Genomic DNA, 18,562 nt, shown 5'->3' with positions numbered 1-18,562 from the left:
ACACTGTGTGCTGAAAAACTTCAACCTGGGCTTTTTATTGACGTTCCTGATGCTATTAAATGCTTCTCTGATGAACTGAATTCCATAGCTGATGAGTGTATACCAATGTCCTCTGTAGTTCCACACATAAGAAAACCATGGTTCAACGATGAGTGCAAACAAGCTAGGAAGGCAAGGAAAAAAGCAGAACATTATTTCCGTCGCCATCCTATGGTGCATAATTTAAATAAATTTCAAATTTTAAATGCTAAAGCACGGCGTACTTTTAAACAGAACAAACGCCAATCTTGGCAAAATTATGTATCCAAAATACATTCTCGGACACCCATGTCCAAGGTATGGAACATGGTGCAGAAAATTAAAGGTAAAGGTACTAAATCTACTGTCCATCATCTTAAACATGGAGATCAGTTACTTACGGATAAATCTGATATTGCAAATAAACTGGGTGAAACCCTTGCTAAACACTCTTCCTCTTCCAACTATTTACCTAAATTCCAGCAGTATCAAAAACAAGAAGAAAAGAAAACTATTAATTTCAATTCTGATAATGGGGAAGATTATAATGAAACATTTTCTATTCATGAACTCCATACTGCTCTTGATCAAGCTCACGACACTGCTACAGGAGCTGATAACATACATTATCAACTTCTGAAGCACTTACCAGAATCCTGTTTAGAGACGCTCTTGTATATATTTGATGATATTTGGACTTCCGGGAAATTTCCTTCTTCATGGCGTGATGCAATAGTGGTGCCCATACCTAAACCTGGACGTGATCATACGGATCCGTCCAATTATCGTCCGATTTCATTGACAAGCTGTGTTTGCAAGACCATGGAACGCATGATAAATAATCGACTTGTTTGGTACTTGGAAACTAATAACCTTATCACAGATATACAGTGTGGTTTCCGTAAAAACAGAAGTACAGTCGATCACTTAGTTCGTTTGGAATCATTTGTAAAAAACGCATTAATTAACAAACAGCACGCTGTGTCGATCTTTTTTGATCTAGAAAAAGCATATGACACCACTTGGAAACATGGGATTTTAAAAGATTTACATGACTTCGGATTGCGAGGCCGATTGCCTCAATTTATAGCCAACTTTTTAAATGATAGACAATTTCAAGTCCGTGTGGGTTCTACCCTGTCTGATCATTACAGTCAGGATCAGGGTGTACCACAAGGCAGTATTTTGTCTGTTACACTTTTTTAGCATCAAGATAAACAGTTTATCAAAGGTTTTAAACGATTCAATTGATGGATCACTTTTTGTGGATGATTTTAACATTTCATGTCGAGGTAAAAACATGCATACTATTGAACGGCAAATGCAGTTGTGTCTGAACAAGATAAATAAATGGTGTTTGGAAAACGGCTTTAAATTTTCTAAGTCAAAAACTAACTGTATACATTTCTGCCGTAAATACAAACCACATAAGGACCCTGAACTGTATCTAAACGGCACACCTATTAAAGTTGTTAAAGAGGCCAAGTTTCTGGGTCTTATATTTGACTCCCACTTGACTTTCTTGCCACATATTAAATCCCTTAAAGTTAAATGTTTGAAGGCACTCGACTTGTTAAAAGTTGTTTCCAATTCAAAATGGGGAGGCGATCAAACCACCCTACTTCACTTATACAGATCACTCATTCGCTCCAAACTTGACTATGGTTCCATTGTATATGGTGGAGCCTGTAAAAGCAGTCTCAAAATGTTAGATTCCATCCATCATCAAGGTCTAAGATTATGTCTTGGATCTTTTCGAACTTCTCCCGTTGACAGTCTCTATGTCGAGGCAGATGAGCCATCTCTCACTCAGCGACGTATAAAATTATCTTTACAATATGCTACAAAACTATACTCTAACAAATCTAACCCGGCATATAACTGTGTTTTCAATCCTCTCTACGAGGATTTATACAACAAAAAGTGTTCTCTTGTTCCACCTCTCGGTTTAAGAATTAAACCCTTTCTTTCTTCGGCCGGCATTGAGCTGGAAAACATAGCTCCTTCCCGTCTTCTTTCTTCTCCTCCTTGGCAATTGGTTAGGCCACAAGTTGACCTAACATTAAGTACATTTAAAAAATCAGAAACTAACGAACTACAATACAAACAAGAATATAATCAGTTGAAACATAAATATTGCGGTTATAAATCCTTATTTACAGATGGGTCTAAGGGCGGTGGCGCAGTGGCTTGTGCTACTGTCATTGGATCCAGAACAATATCTTCTAGATTACCAGACAATAGTTCTATTTTTACAGCTGAAGCTAACGCCATATTAACAGCTCTTAAATATATCCAAAGACATCCTAAACATAAACAGTACATAATCTATTCAGACTCTCTTTCTTGCCTTCAGGCTATTAAAAACCTAGCATGTAAACATCCACTTTTAATAGAAATTATTGAACTTTATAATTATCTTGCAACTGGCCAATACGACATCGTCTTCTGTTGGTTACCCAGCCATGTTGGAATCTCTGGTAACACATTGGCTGACCTTGCTGCTAAAGCAGCGCTCAACAAATCTGTATCACCACTTCTTATTCCTTACAGTGATTATAAAGCCACCATTAGATCTTACATTCGTGATCTCATGCAGAAGAAGTGGGACACCCAAGTAGGTATCAATAAATTACATGCAATAAAACCATTTGTTGGTTACACCTACTTGGGATGTCGGTCCAGATTTGAAGAGGTCATTATACGACGATGTCCTATTGGCCACACTAGGTATACGCATGAATATCTTTTGAAAGGTGAGGATCCTCCGTTCTGCGTCCCTTGTGATGAAATAATCACGGTCAAGCATGTCTTGCTTGACTGTGTTGAATATTCCATCACAAGGGACAATTATTTTAAATCAAGAACTATGAAGGACCTTTTTAGTAATGTAAGTTCTCATTTAATTATTGCATTTTTAAAAGAATTGAATTTATTGACTGACATGTAAATAAATAAGTATTTTATTATTGGAAGTTGAATTAGCAACTGAGATTGTTAGTGGCTGTATCCTCGAAGGGGGTTGAAGTACCGTAAAATTATTGTCCTCCTGAGAGGGTACGTAAGTCCCAAAACGATTTAAGTCAGATTCAATCTTTCACTTTTTTAATCGTAGAATATGTGTCATTTTAATTTGTGGCTAATCTAGCATACAGTCGCCAACAGCTGAGGGGATGATGTAAATCCAGCCAGGGACCATGCAGGTAGCAGAGGTACTGTAAGTCCCCATGGTCCCTGGTATGGTGATCTACCCTCTGTTGTTGGCGATCTATGGCCTGTTTTTATATTGTATTGTCCAAATAATGCTACTGTTATATTTTTATAAGTTTCCACACTAGTTTTAATATTAACTGTGATAGTCTTGTGGTTTTACTGTCCTTCGTAGACAGGGTGTTCATAATATGCATATATATTCCTCTTTGTCATGTATGTTCTCGTCACGATATGGCTGCAATATTGCCGATGTGACGTTAAATATTAACTCACTCACTCACTCACTCCGTGGGTAAGTGAAAGTAACTAACTAACAACTGAACTGAGCTCACTGAAACTGGCTATAACGGACCAGCAACCCAAGCGTAACACTTAAATTTGATTACATCGGATTACCTGACCGGACAAGTGGGACGACGCCATACCGCACCCGTACAGTGAATCCGTTCTTTGTTTCCGTTCACGAAAGTCATCACAGAGCACCGTGAGAAAAGGTCCATCTTCAAGCAGTAAGGAAGACAATGATAAAGTATGGAGTACTTTTGTCTTCCTTGGCTTGGTCATCTCCCCCCTTATCCCCTGCCCTCAGCCCACCCCCATCAGGGCGTTTGGGGCCGTGTCAGCGACAATTTGGCTTGGTGGATAAAACGTGACTCCTATAACCCCTTGCACCCCTAATCACAATGCTATAATGTATCGTTTTTGTAGTTCTGTGATGTGGCTTCTGGCAAGTCTAAGGGATGCAACAGGAATTGTTGAACGTTGAACAACTTGTCCTGTAGTGCCCAAAACAGACTGAAGTCTTTTTATAACAGTCAGGGGCAGTGGAGGAGCCACGTGGTTAAAGCGTTTGCACATCACGTTCACGTCCAGGTTTAATTCCCATATGGATAATATGCGTGAGGCATAATCTGGTGAAAAAACATTAAAACAACTGCCAAAAACGGCGAAAAACTATAATCACTCACTATTTGGTACTTACAATATGCCGACATCATGTCGATAGAAAATTTCAAATTTAAACGTATTTAGTCCACGATCCCGTTACTTTGTGTGATAATTAATTCAACGATGGAACTCTAGTGGGTCTACAAGAAATGTACATTTAATAAAGGTCTTTATGAAGTGTGTGTGTTCGATTATTAAAAGCAATAAAGACACGTTTTTCCTATAACTGGCGCTGTGAATCGAAAATTACTTGTGAAAAGTGCCACGGTAGCACTATTGAGAAACTGAATCTTGCTATGTCCTTGGCAAACTGACATTGATATTATTTAAAGCAACTCCTTGTATACCGTTGTATCCATCCGGACAATACAGTCCACAATGGTTATGCTCAAGGTAAGTTGATAATGGTGTTGTGGTCAGTCAGCAGATAAACATGATGTTTCGCCACGTGGGTCACTTGCTGCTGTTCTGGGTTGTCATAGAATTGTGCCTGTGAATGTTCCAACAATATGACGACGACGGAGACCAGAAATGACTTCACACTGTACCATTGCATGCAGTCGAATCTGTGTTTTCGGTGTAACGAGCGAATGTTTTAAGAACTAGGCTCCCCGACAGACCCTACTTGTAAACCTGAAGGACTACGCCAGTGGGTTTCTCACCTTTGAGATGGCATAACAAGACCATGTCAGACAAGGAACGTTTGTTTCTGTCTGCCATTTAGTCACGGTCCTCATTTTTTGAATGGTAGTTTAATATGCAAACTCCAAATTTCTCCAGAATATTTCATTTGAAACGAGAGTGAAACAGGTTGAATTAAATCGCTCTTCGAGACACGTGTTAAACGGGAGCGGTATTGATTTCACGCCACGATCAGCATGTATTGCACGTGCTTAATCGCCAATCTACCTGTAGCAACCAAGTATATTCGTTCAGATTACTTGCCCCGCCTGCTTGTCACAACTGCGTTCAGTGCGCTGGCTCATCTAATACTTGTCAAGCAGTATCTTCGACCGCTTGTTTGTTAAAATATCCCCAGGCACATCTTAACTGCAACAGTTATGTGAATGCTTCATATGTTTCGTATAAATTAAGGCCAGTGTTATCTCCAACTGTCAGTGGATAAAGTTACGTGATACATTCTGCTTGGTATTCATGCAGGGAGTCAAACTCCCGGGTAAGGTGGTATACCTCAAGTCGTCGTTATCTACAGCTTTCATTTTAATCGAATGTTATGGAACATTGATATATGTTTCTATTAGCTTTATGTTTATCATGTGTCAGTTTATCTTTCTTCAGGAAACGATGTTCCGCATCCTGCTTGTTCTGTCCCTGCTTTCCTTTTGTTCCGGCCAGATGGATGGAGAAGCCTACTCACCACATGGACAACACAATCACCATGTGAAAGGTAGCTGACATTTATTGACAATAATCTGACTTTTAGTAAATCATAAGAAATGCCCATTGCATTATTCCGACACTGTCACAAGTCTTTGTTTATTAATCATTATCGAATATTAAAATATCCTTTGTCTTATTCTGACATTTTTCAAAAGTCTGTGTTTTTAACCGGTATTTATTATTGAGGATACCACGAGTTCGGTTAAAGTTGGAAATTGTGGCAAGGAAGGCTAAACACTTGTTCCTTACTTTGAACGTTTTCACCTCACCTCACCTCACCTCACCTCACCTCACCTCACCTCACCTCACCTCACCTCACCTCACCTCACCTCACCTCACCTCACCTCACCTCACCTCACCTCACCTCACCTCACCTCACCTCACCTCACCTCACCTCACCTCACCTCACCTCACCTCACCTCACCTCACCTCACCTCACCTCACCCATTGCATCCAGAGCAATGTCATCTCGATTTCCAAATAAATGTTTTGGCTTATAACGTCTTCAATACGTCATACAATAATCTTGTCCTGCCTATCTTATCCTATGGCCCAGTCGTATGGGGTACAAACAATTCAGTTGTATAGATGCAGTACAAAATAAGGTCTGTAGATTCTTCCTAGGCGTCGGCAGTAAGATCCCAAATTTAGTGGTCCGAGGAGAGATGGCTTGGACGACTCTTTTCTCTAAACAAACAATTGAAATTGTACGTTTTTGGCATATGCTCTGCTGCACTGAACAGTCGAGAATACCGAATGCCATATGTAGATGGTCCAGTACTTTTTCGAAATCCTGGAATAAAATTGTAGTTCCTATTCTTAGCAATTTAGACACCCTGTGGTAGACCTGTATAATACATCTAAAACGGGAGCTTGATATATCTCACAGTGGGTACGATCTTTAAATTGTCAAAATCGGAATAAAGAACTTTGGAACGACCGAGGGAAACTTATCTCGAATAAACTCCGTACGTACTGAAGGTTTAAGAAATTAATAACAGCCGAACCATATGGTACTGAAATTCTACCTAGATCTCACCGTAGTATCCTTAGTAAATTACGCTGTGGCACCCTACCTCTGGAAACAGAGGTTGGTAGATTGACACGCCCCAAAACACTCGTATAATTAGAATCTGTAAATGTTGTGTCCACTTTTTGACTGTCTGTCCTTACGACTTAAGTGATTGATTAAATTGATTAAATTGATAAAATAATATAAAATATAAAATAGATATTAATCCTTATTTTTCTCTCTTGTCGGACCAGGCCGCATTCGTATTAAGTTGATTAAACCTCAAGCTGCATTGGTTACTTAAACGTTTACGGAAACGCATATTGTTGTCCTGTAACTAAATATACACCACTGTGGATACGTTATTCACTATAACCTTGTTTTTATCATTGGGACTTACATACTGTGAGAGATTTTTCATTTCATGCACCACTATACGTTCTGTAGTGTCTTATGTCTCGTAGGCCATATGGATATTATATTTTATCAGTGTTTTAATTATGTATGTATATTTTATATATTTATAACAAGTGACACATAAATATTCTTTTCTCTCTCTGTTTAACCAGGGATAATCTGCAACGGGGACAGGTCACTCGCTTGCTTTCTTTAGCATTTGTGCTAATTAGCGTGTGCCTCATGCTCCAACGCACACAGTGACTTGGTTCGTTCCCAGTGCAACTTCAGCTGTTTTTAACACAACTACAACCAGTTTATTGCATCAGTCGGAATTTTACAATGGATGAATGCTTGATAATAAGAATTAAGAGCGAAAATTATATGTGAACGAAATAAAGAAAAAAAACCCCAAAGAAATAAGTACATATGTGAATAAATGAAAGAATAAATGATAACAGAAAAAAGTCAGAAAAAGGTCTGACCTGTGAAGGTCCGGGATAGAACATCCAGTAACCCATTCTTGCCATAAAAGGCGACTATGCTTGTTGGAAGAGCCGACTACCGGGATCGGGTGATCACTTTTAAATCTAAGTGTAATGTTCTAGATTTATACTGTAAGCTGTCGACAGGTCTTTATCGCACACATACATTCCTTTTCAGTGTTAATTGTTCTCGTCACGATATGGCTGAAATATTGCCGATGTGACGTTAAATATGAACTCACTACACAAGATGTACTTATGTGTTGTTTTCATTAAATGTGACAATATTTCATTATTTAGCCCTTGTGCTGGACAGTATATATATTTCTATCATACGGGATTTCAGATCATCATGTGTGAAGACTATGTTCACTTATATGAATTCGAATTTAATGTTTAGGGGTTTGTTTAGTAAAGAAACTAAATTAATTTATATTGTTGGTATGCATTGTAATTCGATGCTGAAGTGTAACTTGCTAGAGTGAGCAAATACGTTATATTGTTGGTGGTAATACATTCTGACAGGATTGATGCATCGTCAACTAACTGTATGTACATCCCTACATTTAACAGTAGAATATATGTTCCTTTAATGTATGGCTGATGTGAAAAGAAAGTCACCAACACCTGAAGGAATGATGTAAATTCAAACTGCTCAATGCTGGTAGCAGAAGTATTGGAAGTTCCACTTGACACTAGTGTGGTGATCTACTTTCAGCCGATGGCAGTCTTTAGCCGGTTATTATATCATCTTGATCTAAACAGGGTGATGTTATAGTTGAGGCACAGATGAGCTCTGTCATTAAGGTTGCTATCTTGCTCTGACCTAAAAAAAGTACTGTAATTTAGGTACACACTAGTTTAAAATACCTAGCCTCCCTTCCCCTCCCCTGACTCCCCTCACCTCCCCTCACCTCCCCTCACCTCCCCTCCCCTCACCTCACCTCACCTCACCTCACCTCACCTCACCTCACCTCACCTCCATCTTTGTTTTGTGGATTCTCATATATGACGTTATGTTCCAGATCCTTGCACACAAAGTCCAGTCATTCTTAAGGACAGTGCGAGTCGATGGCCATTCTATAAGGGAAATCAGACAATCGACGATTCAACGCTTCAAGTTAGATATTATGATTCCGTATATGGTGGATCACTTCTTGATTACCCTCCAGGAGTTGGACACTGTGGCGGAAAGTATCCCATCTGGCAGAAAGGTATCTTGAGATATCATCTGTAATTTACTTCATCTGTAGGCAAATAAGGCACCCCGTGGTCCCAATTATACTCTCCATTTATGACGCACTGTAAGTCCCCAGTAACCCTAGTATGGTGATCTACTCTCAGTTGTTGGTGATCAATAGTCCATTTTTACATGGCATATTGGTGAGTACGGCGTAAAACTAAACTCACTCTCATAGTAGTACAGTAAATTACAGCTATAGTTAGAGTAGGTAGTAGTTTCAGTTCTCTTCTCGTAGTACGTTTGTTGTATGCATAGGTATAAAAGTGGAGGGGGCGATAACTGACAATGCAGAGGTTGGAAAGGTTTAAATATCTTCTCTACACAGTAGTAGGTATTATCGCATAGATACTTTACGATATACATTACTCTGTATCTTTACAGGTAGCGAAAGAGGTATATCAGTGGTTTGTGTCCAGAACGAGAGTGACACATGTTTCAAGGAGTTTGAAATAAAACATGCTTTCTGTCGTGATGGCTACAGATATGAATTGAGAACAGAAGTAAAGGGGAGTGCTTTCTGTTTCCGTGAGTAGCATGATTTGTTTTAACAATCAAGGTAAGTCATGTTATACAAAATATACAGCAACTTGCTGCTCCCAATAACATCATCATTCCCATCGAACCATGTTTGTTTCTTTCTGTGAATATCACGGTTACACTGGTCTTCATCAACCCATACTTGTCTCTCCATGTGAAGACATAGTAATATTTTGTCTTCAGCAACCCATACTTGTCTCTCCATGTGAAGACATAGTAATATTTTGTCTTCAGCATCCCATACTTGGCTCTCCATGTGAAGACATGGTAAGATTTTGTCTTCAGCAATCCATACTTGTCTCTCCATGTGAAGATTTAGTAATATTTTGTCTTCATCAACCTACACTCGTCTCTCCATGTGAAGACATAGTAATATTTTGTCTTCAGCAACCCACGGATGTGTCTCCGTTTATAACTCCTGGTTAGATTTGGTCTTAAGAGACCCATGCATGTCTCTCCCTTTGAAAATCCTCTCAGAATTGGTCTTCAACAACCTATACTTGTCTCCCCGTGTGGAGATATGTTAGATGTGGACTTCAACAGCCCATACATGTCTCTCCGTGTGGAGATAGGTTAGATATGATTTTCAACAGCCCATACATGTCTCTCTGTGTGGAGATAGGTTAGATATGGTTTTCAACGGCCCATACATGTCTCTCCGTGTGAAGATAGGTTAGATATGGTCTTCAACAGCCCATACATGTCTCTCCGTGTGAAGATGGGTTACACTGGGTTCTTCATGTGTTGTTCAGCTTAGATTTTGTCCTAAGGAACCCATGCTTGTGATTACATGTAACAGGGTCCGCTTATATTCGATCTTGTTTTTCCCAGTGAAGATCTGGATATATTTGGTCTTCATCACCCCTTACGGCATGTTCCCGTGATGAAGTGGGTTTGCTTTGGTTCATAGCAAAACACAATTCTCTTATGAGCTGACTTAGATAACCGTGTGGTCAGGTTCACTGGCATGGTTCATGCGTGTACAAACTCGATCACTTCTTATTTCACGCCTAGTATAATTTAACAGGTATGTTTAAAATAATTAAATTGGCGTCACTTTTGTTTTTGCAGACTTATTTTGGTTCATATTTATTGCATTTACTTGTTTGTTTATTTGTTTTGATGTGCTGTTCTTTGCTTTAGGGGCTTGGGCTTTTTTCTATTTTAATGTTTGATAATGTTGTTTTGTTATTGTTTAGTTTTCATTTGCCTCTGATTAAACCTTTTATTAAACGTGGTTTAACACGTTTGTAGACAAAAGGGAAAGGGGGTATGAAGATAAGCCGTTTGTTGATTTTGAGTTTAGTTTGGGATTTTGTAATTCATGTTTCACATTTCCTTTCATGTTAGATGGATGTGCGGTTGGTTGGTATTGATATTATTTTTAATGGCTTAAATCTGGATCCTGTAGTATGTCCCATTCTGAACATATGCTGTATGTGTCTGATATCACAGTATTACAGGACTTGTATTGCCACATCTCCTCGCACAGATGTAGCCACACTACAGTGGACATATCCAACATATTCGGTACTAAAGATTCAACATCCTTTCAGTCTAGAAATGTATAATACTTTATGGATAACAGAGCACTCCAGCCATCATTGCCAATTATTTCCATCTGCTATGAATACCTTGCTTCCTCCTATTAACATTGTATTATTGCCCATCCCATGTTCTACTCTGGCGTCCTCCTATTAACATTGTATTATTGCCCACCCCATGTTCTGTTCTGGCTTCCTCCAATTAACATTGTATTACTGCCCACCCCATGTTCTGCTATGGCTTCCCCCCACTATCATTGTATTATTGCCCACCCCATGGTCTACTCTGGCTTCCTCCAATTAACATTGTATTATTGCCCACCCCATGTTCTGCTGTGGCTTCCTCCTACTATCATTGTATTATTGCCCACCCCATGGTCTACTCTGGCTTCTTCCTACTATCATTGTATTATTGCCCACCATATGTTCTACTTTGGCTTCCTCAGAGTTTTTATTGTATTATTACCTACTCCATCTGCTATGTATATCGTGTTCCGCCTCCTCAAAATTGGCCTCCTCCCATTGATATTGTAATATTACCTATCCCATCGCTGCTATTGTGAATCTCCTCTTGCATTTCCTTACTTAATCCCTGCTATAAGTATAAAAGCCTGGTCCGTATTGTATGCTTTACTCTTGCTTGACAATGCTATAAGAAGCTACGCTGAAACGTCGCATCGGAGAACTAAACAAGTTGTCATTCATAAAGAGTTATGCTTTTCTATTATCTGTCAACTTCTAAAATGCCATTCAAGCAGACCATCCTTTCAGTCTGTGAGGTAACTGCAGGTATACGTCCTGCAATAGTATTCCGATCGTGTTTAGTAACTTCAATATTTGCTCATGTCTATTTGTGCGATTCTACATGCAAAATGGTCAGTAGTAGCCATATGACATTTCAGAAGTGTTGTATACACTGCGATAAGATGTCATGTGGCGCAGTGTCACCATCTGAACAATAGAATGACTTCCGTGGAGACATTTAGAAAAGCAGAAATTCGGTCACGACTGAAATATAGCTGGAATATTGGTGAGTGGGACATAAAACCTCACTCGCTCGCTCACTCACTCACTCACTCACTCACTCACTCACTCACTTCCAAAATGCCAATAAAACAGACCATTATTTTAGTCTGTGAGGTATCGGCGCTATACGTCTCGCAATGGTGTACCGGTCGTGTTTAGTAACTTCGATATTTCCTCAGGGTATTTGTGCAAATCTACAGGCAAAATGGTCAGTGGTAGCCATATATTTCAGAAGTGTTGTAAATACTCCGATATGACGTCATGCCGTCGCAATATGGCGCAATGTCGTCATCTGAACAATAGAGTGACATCCGTTAAGACATTTAGAGCCGAAATTCGGCATGTTTTTCGGCACCCATCTTTCCTCGCAAATTCCATTTATACAGAATAACATTTCTAAAACGTTTAAAAATCCTGACAAGAACAAATAACAAACATAACTTGTACCTCTAGCTTCCAGCAGGTGCTTCTGAAATCAGTCTTTACATTTATGGTGCATTCAAGAATTATCTGTGTGCCTGTTGTCATTCTTCAGAGCCCAAGTTCTGTACATCGGCTAAAACTCTCTGTAGAAACGGCGGTATCTGTAAAGAGGAACGGGATGGCTTTTCTTGTCAGTGTCCTTACGGCTTCTCTGGACCAACATGTGAAGGGGGTAGGTCTACTTAACCGTCGTCATGTACTTCTTTTTCAAGGTCGACATTTCATATATTTGGTGACCCGTGAAGGTCCCGAGGTAGAATAGGCCTACAGCAACCCATGCTTGCCATAAAAGGTGACTATGCCTGTCGTAAGAAGCGACTAACGGGATCGGGTGGTCAGGCTCGCTGACTTGGTTGACACATGCCATTGGTTCCCAATTGCTCATATCGATGTTCATGCTGTTGATCACTGTATTGTCTGGCCCAGACCTCCGCCATAAAGCTGGAATACTGCTGAGTGCGGCGTAAAACTAAGCTCATTCACTCACTCACTCATAATTTTGGTTGAGTATGAGGCGAAATATGCGTCTACAGCTTGGGTCTCCTCAGAAATGGCTCCGAAATACTGATATTTTAAAAACAATATTTATTTGTTTTTGGTGTAAATATGCATATCGTGACACCTACTGTCTTGTTAATTATCGTGAAATATAGCGTTTCATTCATGTTCTTGGCTTCCGTTTTGTTTTTATAACAAATTTGGCCCACAATGGTCCTCTTGTGTTCTCTTTCATTGCATGAATTGCTTTGTCAACCAACTTGTGATACTGATTACCTGCCCAACCGCCAATTTAATGGTCTTCACGAAATTTGAGCATTTTAATCTGTTTCTTGCAATTTCGAGTTTTTATATCCTCATAGTGGTCACAAGCAACCCATCCTTCAGGTCTACCTTCTGTTGTTGGCGATCCATAGTCTGTTGTTATATTGTATTGTCTAAATAGTGCTATTACTTTTAACTTTCCATGCTAGTTTTAATTGAAACTGTGATATTCTAGCTGTTTTACTGCCCTTCGTTGACAGGTTTTTATAATGTTTATATGCTCTTTTTCATTGTTGAATGTTCTCGTCACGATTTGGCTGAGATATTGCCGATGTGACGTTAAATATTAACTCACTCACTCACTCACCATCCTTCAGGGTTATCTGATTCGATGAATAGGCGACCAAAAGGGTTCCAGGTCAGCTACGGCGCTTTGCGTGTCATTGTATCTTTTGCGAGTCAGTCGTTGCTCGCAATATTGACAACCTATTGTTTGGTTCCACACTCGATTGTTTACACGCCAGCATTGTTTTACTGGAATACTGTGTAGAAAAAAAGATCAGGCATGCAGCAAGTCATTTGGACAGTTTGCAACATTATGTATCGTTATATGCGAAATTCTCATACTTTTATTCTAAATATTCTTCTCGAAAATTCCCGAAAGGTCTTTTTTTCTAACACTGTCCACGTCAAGGGTAATTATTTGCATAACACAACACGATCCGCTGCCAGAATAGCATGTTCGTAAAATTGTGTTTGAGAATATATACGTGTCATGTTTAAGTCGGATAGATGAACGTTGTTTGGTCGCCATGTAGCCAGCTGCCAAACTGCTGGAACACGCAGTGTAAGGCGTACAAACAAACACTAACAATTGTTTTTTTTTAACCTTCTCATTGAAGATCCGTGCAGTATCAGCAGACCTTTACCTCGAATGGATGAACGTCTGCCTTCTAACCACGTGATCGGTCATGCTACCGACATGGGACTCCAGAGCGGGTGGTACAGTGTAGCGAAGGGCATGAAGCTACTAAATCGTCAGCCAAGTATCCCTTCCTGTGGATCCAACAATCCAATATGGAGTAAAGGTTGGTGACAGTATTATGGTTAACTCGTATCTCTATGACATATTTGGGGTGCAGGAGAGTAACGAGTGAGTAGTTGTGTCGACTATCAAGTATAGGGAACAGATCTGGTAACATAAAGATCACATATCATGTGTAGAGAACAGACTTGGTTGCATAAATGTCGACTATCAAGTGTAAGGAACAGGTTTGGTGGCATAAATGTCGACTATCAAGTGTAAGGAACAGGTTTGGTGGCATAAATGTCGACTATCAAGTGTAAGGAACAGGTTTGGTGGCATAAATGTCGACTATCAAGTGTAAGGAACAGGTTTGGTGGCATAAATGTCGACTATCAAGTGTAGGGAACAGGTGTGGTGGCATAAATGTCGACCATCGCGTGTAAAGAACGCGTGTGGTGGCATACATGTCGTCTATCAAGTGCACATGTGCTTGAAGCATGTGCTTGTCGTAAAAGCGACTTAATGAACAAGGAGGTCAGTCCCGCCGATTTGGTTGAAAAACGAGTCACAGTATCCGGCCATCTGGATCAATCACTGGATTGCCTGGTGAAAACTCGGTTACTAAAAATCCATTTGTCTTAAGAACAATGGATCAGGGGCTTCCTTCACGACGCAACCTTTACTAAGGTTAACCTTACGTATCACTCTTTAACACTGCACTAAGGTTACCTCAGTGACTTAAGGTTACCTCACTAATTTGAGAAAGGATGGTCTGTAGCACAGATTGTAACTATGAATGACAAAAGATTATTTTAGAATTTGGTGTTGTGTTGTATTAATCCAGCTAGGGTCCATGCAGGTAGCAAAAGTACTGTAAGCCCCCATAGTATGCTGACCAACCTTCAGTTGTTGGCAATCTATAGCCAGTGTTTTATATTGTATAGTCTTCTTCAATTACAGTGTTTTAGTTTTTCATGCTAGTTTTATGTTTATGTCTGTGATATTCTAGTATTTTTACTGTCCATCATATATTCCATTTCCGTTTTAAATATTCCTGTTTGAAATATTGGCAATGTGACGTGAAATATTAACTCACTCACTCGCAGATATAATGCCGATAATGCCGTTAACTCCACATGTAGCCGGAACGTTGTCAAGTGCGCCATTAAACGCTTAATCCTTTCACACTGTCAATCAGTCTGATCCGATCTTCCGTATTACCAGGCTTTCCTGAGTGCTGAGCATGACAGCCTGCAAACTCTCAAACGCGGAATGCAGAGTTTGGAATCAGATTGTTCGGCATCATACCCAAGCAGCGAGGCCTTTGTTTCTGATATCAGCCTAAAAGTTGGATATTGCATGCTTCACTCAGTCATTCATTTCATCTTTGCAGGAAGATGGGGCAGCATTGAATTGGTGTGTGAAGAGGATGGTGAAAATCCCTGCACTGAGCCGATTCCGGTCATGACAAAGACTTGTGAAAACACGAGGGTTTTTACTCTAAGAGCTTTTTCTTGGTACTCTGCCAACTATTGTTTTGGTAATGATTACTTAGATATCAACAATCTAAACGCTGTCATAAAACCTAATACTGTGTGGTTTTTATGTACGAGGAGCGTGTGCCAGGGTCCGAATACAGACACTGAAACATGCCCATGTAACACTGGTGTAACGAACGACGCATGGTTAATTTAACAATGGTGAACGATCCATGTAACAATGATTTACCATCCATGTAAATCCATGTGTATCATCCATGTTACAATGGTGTATCATCCATGTAACAACGGTGTATCATCCATGTACCAATGGTGTATCATCCATGTACCAATGGTGTATCATCCATGTAACAATGGTGTTCATCCATGTAAGAATGGTGTTTATCCATGTAACAACGGTGAACGATCCATGTAACAATGATGTACCATGCATGTAAATCCATGTAGTTACATCCATGTAACGATGATGTATCCATCTAAGTATGTAAGATCCATGTAACATAGTGTACGATGCAACAGTGTTGTATCATATATGTAACAATGGTATACAATCTATATAACGGGTGTTTCATGCATGTAATAATAGTGTGCGATGCATGGCTTATGCACCATCAGTGATATACTACAGTGATGTACACCTTCCTGCTTGCAGAATGTCGCCCTGGTCCCCTGGATATCTTGATCATAGAGGACGTGTCTTCATCCGTCATTAACAGCGATTACAGGAAGATGAAGGATTTCATCCTCAACATTGTCAGACACCTCAATATCAGTCGAACGGAAACCAGTGTCGCTTTTCTTTCCTTCGCCAACACGGCCAAAGTTGGTTTTCATTTGGATACCTATAACAACACCATGGATGTCGTCGAAACCATAGCATCTGCCCATGGGCAAGGTGGAGGAACTCTCGTCTCCAGCGCTTTAGAACTCTCAGCGTCTGACGTCTTTACGTACCACAACGGTGACAGGGCTGATGCAGACAACATCGTTTTGCTCTTCACTGATGGTATCTTCAAGGACCAATCTAGCCTGAAACAAGACGTTGAAGCCTTGAAAGCAAAGGCCGAGATATATGTGGTGACAGTCGGTCTGGTTGTGAGCAAGACCACAGTGCTTGAAATGGCAACCTCACCACATCACATTCTGAAACTCGGTGGTCATTCAACAGCGACTGTGATCACTTCTGCTCTGAATCCTGATCCTACATGCGGTGCTGAGCAGGAAACTGTGTATGAGGGACGCTGATCCGACTTTAATAAAATATCAAGTTGCATACTGTATCATTTTGTTTTTGTCTTTGATGAGGTGATTACAGTTCATTCCACTACAAGGAAGAACACAGTAGTTTGTGTGACCGACTTCTTTACCACTGCATCAGGATCTTTACAGTATCATGGAGACACCGATTTCTAGGCGCTGACTAGACACATTCTATTCTTGTCGGTGTCACTAACTGAGAATGAACCATGATCAGATTCAGGGTGTTCTCTAACCTTGCATACAGTCACCAGCAGCTGAGGGGACCTTGTAATCCAGCTAGGGACCATGCAGGTAGCAGAAGTAATGTAAGTCCCCATGGCCTCTAGTATGGTGATCTACCTTTAGCTCCTGGTGATCTATAGCCTGTTTTTATATTTATATTGTCCGAATAGTGAAATTAGTTTTAACTTTTCACGCTAGTTATAATTCAGATTGTGATATTCTAGTTGTTTTACTATCCGTCGTTGACAGGTTTTACAATATACTGTAACATTCCTTTTCAATGTTAAATGTTCTCGTCAAGATATGACTGAAATATTGCCGATGTGACGTTAAATATTAACTCACTCACTCGCTCACCCACTCGCTAAAGTTCATATTGAGCTCCTAACCAATGCTACATCGTCCTTACCTTTGTCCACTGATCAGACAATATCAGAAGCAGGTAAGTTTGTTCAAACACATGTTCTTGTCAGTGCACGACACTGGCTAATGCACTGAGACGAAACAGAGGATGTTCTTGTCAAAGTAAATGTATGGCTTGTCAAAGTAAGGCACTGAATCATATAAAATCATAATGTAGATACACAAGACCGTAGGCATATTAATAAACGAAAAACCAGAAACGTTTTGTCGACATCTTAGAAGGAGCTAATCTTTACGAACTTTGGAGGGAAGCAAATTTTATCACCAAAACATATACTGAGCAACACAAGTGCTTGAGACTGCAGTGGGCACGGAACCATGGAGGAAGAACCGTACGTCAATGGATAAACACCATGTTTAGTGAAGAGAGCAGGTACACACTAGACCATAATGGCGGTCGAATTCGAGTTTAGAGACGCGTTGGGGAAAGTCACAGTGCCTGCACCATCAAACAGCATGATCGCTATGGAGAGGGCTCTGTTATGGTGTGGGGTGGGTTTACCTTTAACCACAAAACAGAACTTGTGCGGGTTGATGGCAGGATAACAGGTGTGCGATATCATTACGATATCGTGACGAGATCTTGAACCCGATTGTGAACCCTCTTGTGCGTACAGCAGGTCGAATGTTCGCGTTCCAGCATGACAATGCCCGCCCTCACATCGCCCATGTTTGTTGGGACAGACTGAGGGCTGTAGGTATCCGGGTGTTGCAATGGCCGGCTAAAAGTCCTGACCTTAACCCCACCGAACATCTTTGGGATATTCTTGGGCGCAATGTTCGGGACAGACCTCTTCAACCCAGCAATTTGAATGAACTTTTCGTGTCTCTCCGGGAAGAATGGCGATTGGTACCATCCGTACACCCATTCGCAGTATGCCACTACGATGCCAAGCAGTTCTCCAGATACATGGGGGACACATCTGATATTGATTTTCATCACTTGACATAAGCCTTTTCATCTGTATGAACTTTTCTTTTACTGTTTCAAAGATTAAAAGTCACAGCTATTTCATGCGTTCCCTTAAATTTTTCCATGAGTATATATATAGGCAAACGACAG

The 18,562-nt window shown here is 40.2% G+C and overlaps 1 protein-coding gene across 1 annotated transcript; it reads left to right on the top strand.

Annotated features, from left to right (window-relative positions):
- The first annotated feature begins 4,557 nt into the window (after window positions 1-4,557).
- Window positions 4,558-16,839, top strand: LOC137259621 (integrin alpha-X-like). The gene is made up of 6 exons (XM_067797235.1): window positions 4,558-4,572; window positions 5,479-5,587; window positions 12,359-12,478; window positions 13,971-14,156; window positions 15,489-15,635; window positions 16,247-16,839. The coding sequence occupies exons 1-6, from the start codon at window positions 4,558-4,560 to the stop codon at window positions 16,837-16,839; spliced, it is 1,170 nt and encodes a 389-aa protein (XP_067653336.1).
- The last annotated feature ends 1,723 nt before the right edge of the window (window positions 16,840-18,562 follow it).

Source organism: Haliotis asinina, chromosome 13, assembly GCF_037392515.1.
Source record: "Haliotis asinina isolate JCU_RB_2024 chromosome 13, JCU_Hal_asi_v2, whole genome shotgun sequence".
Lineage (NCBI taxonomy): Eukaryota > Metazoa > Mollusca > Gastropoda > Lepetellida > Haliotidae > Haliotis > Haliotis asinina.
This window is presented reverse-complemented; position numbering and strand designations above follow the sequence as displayed.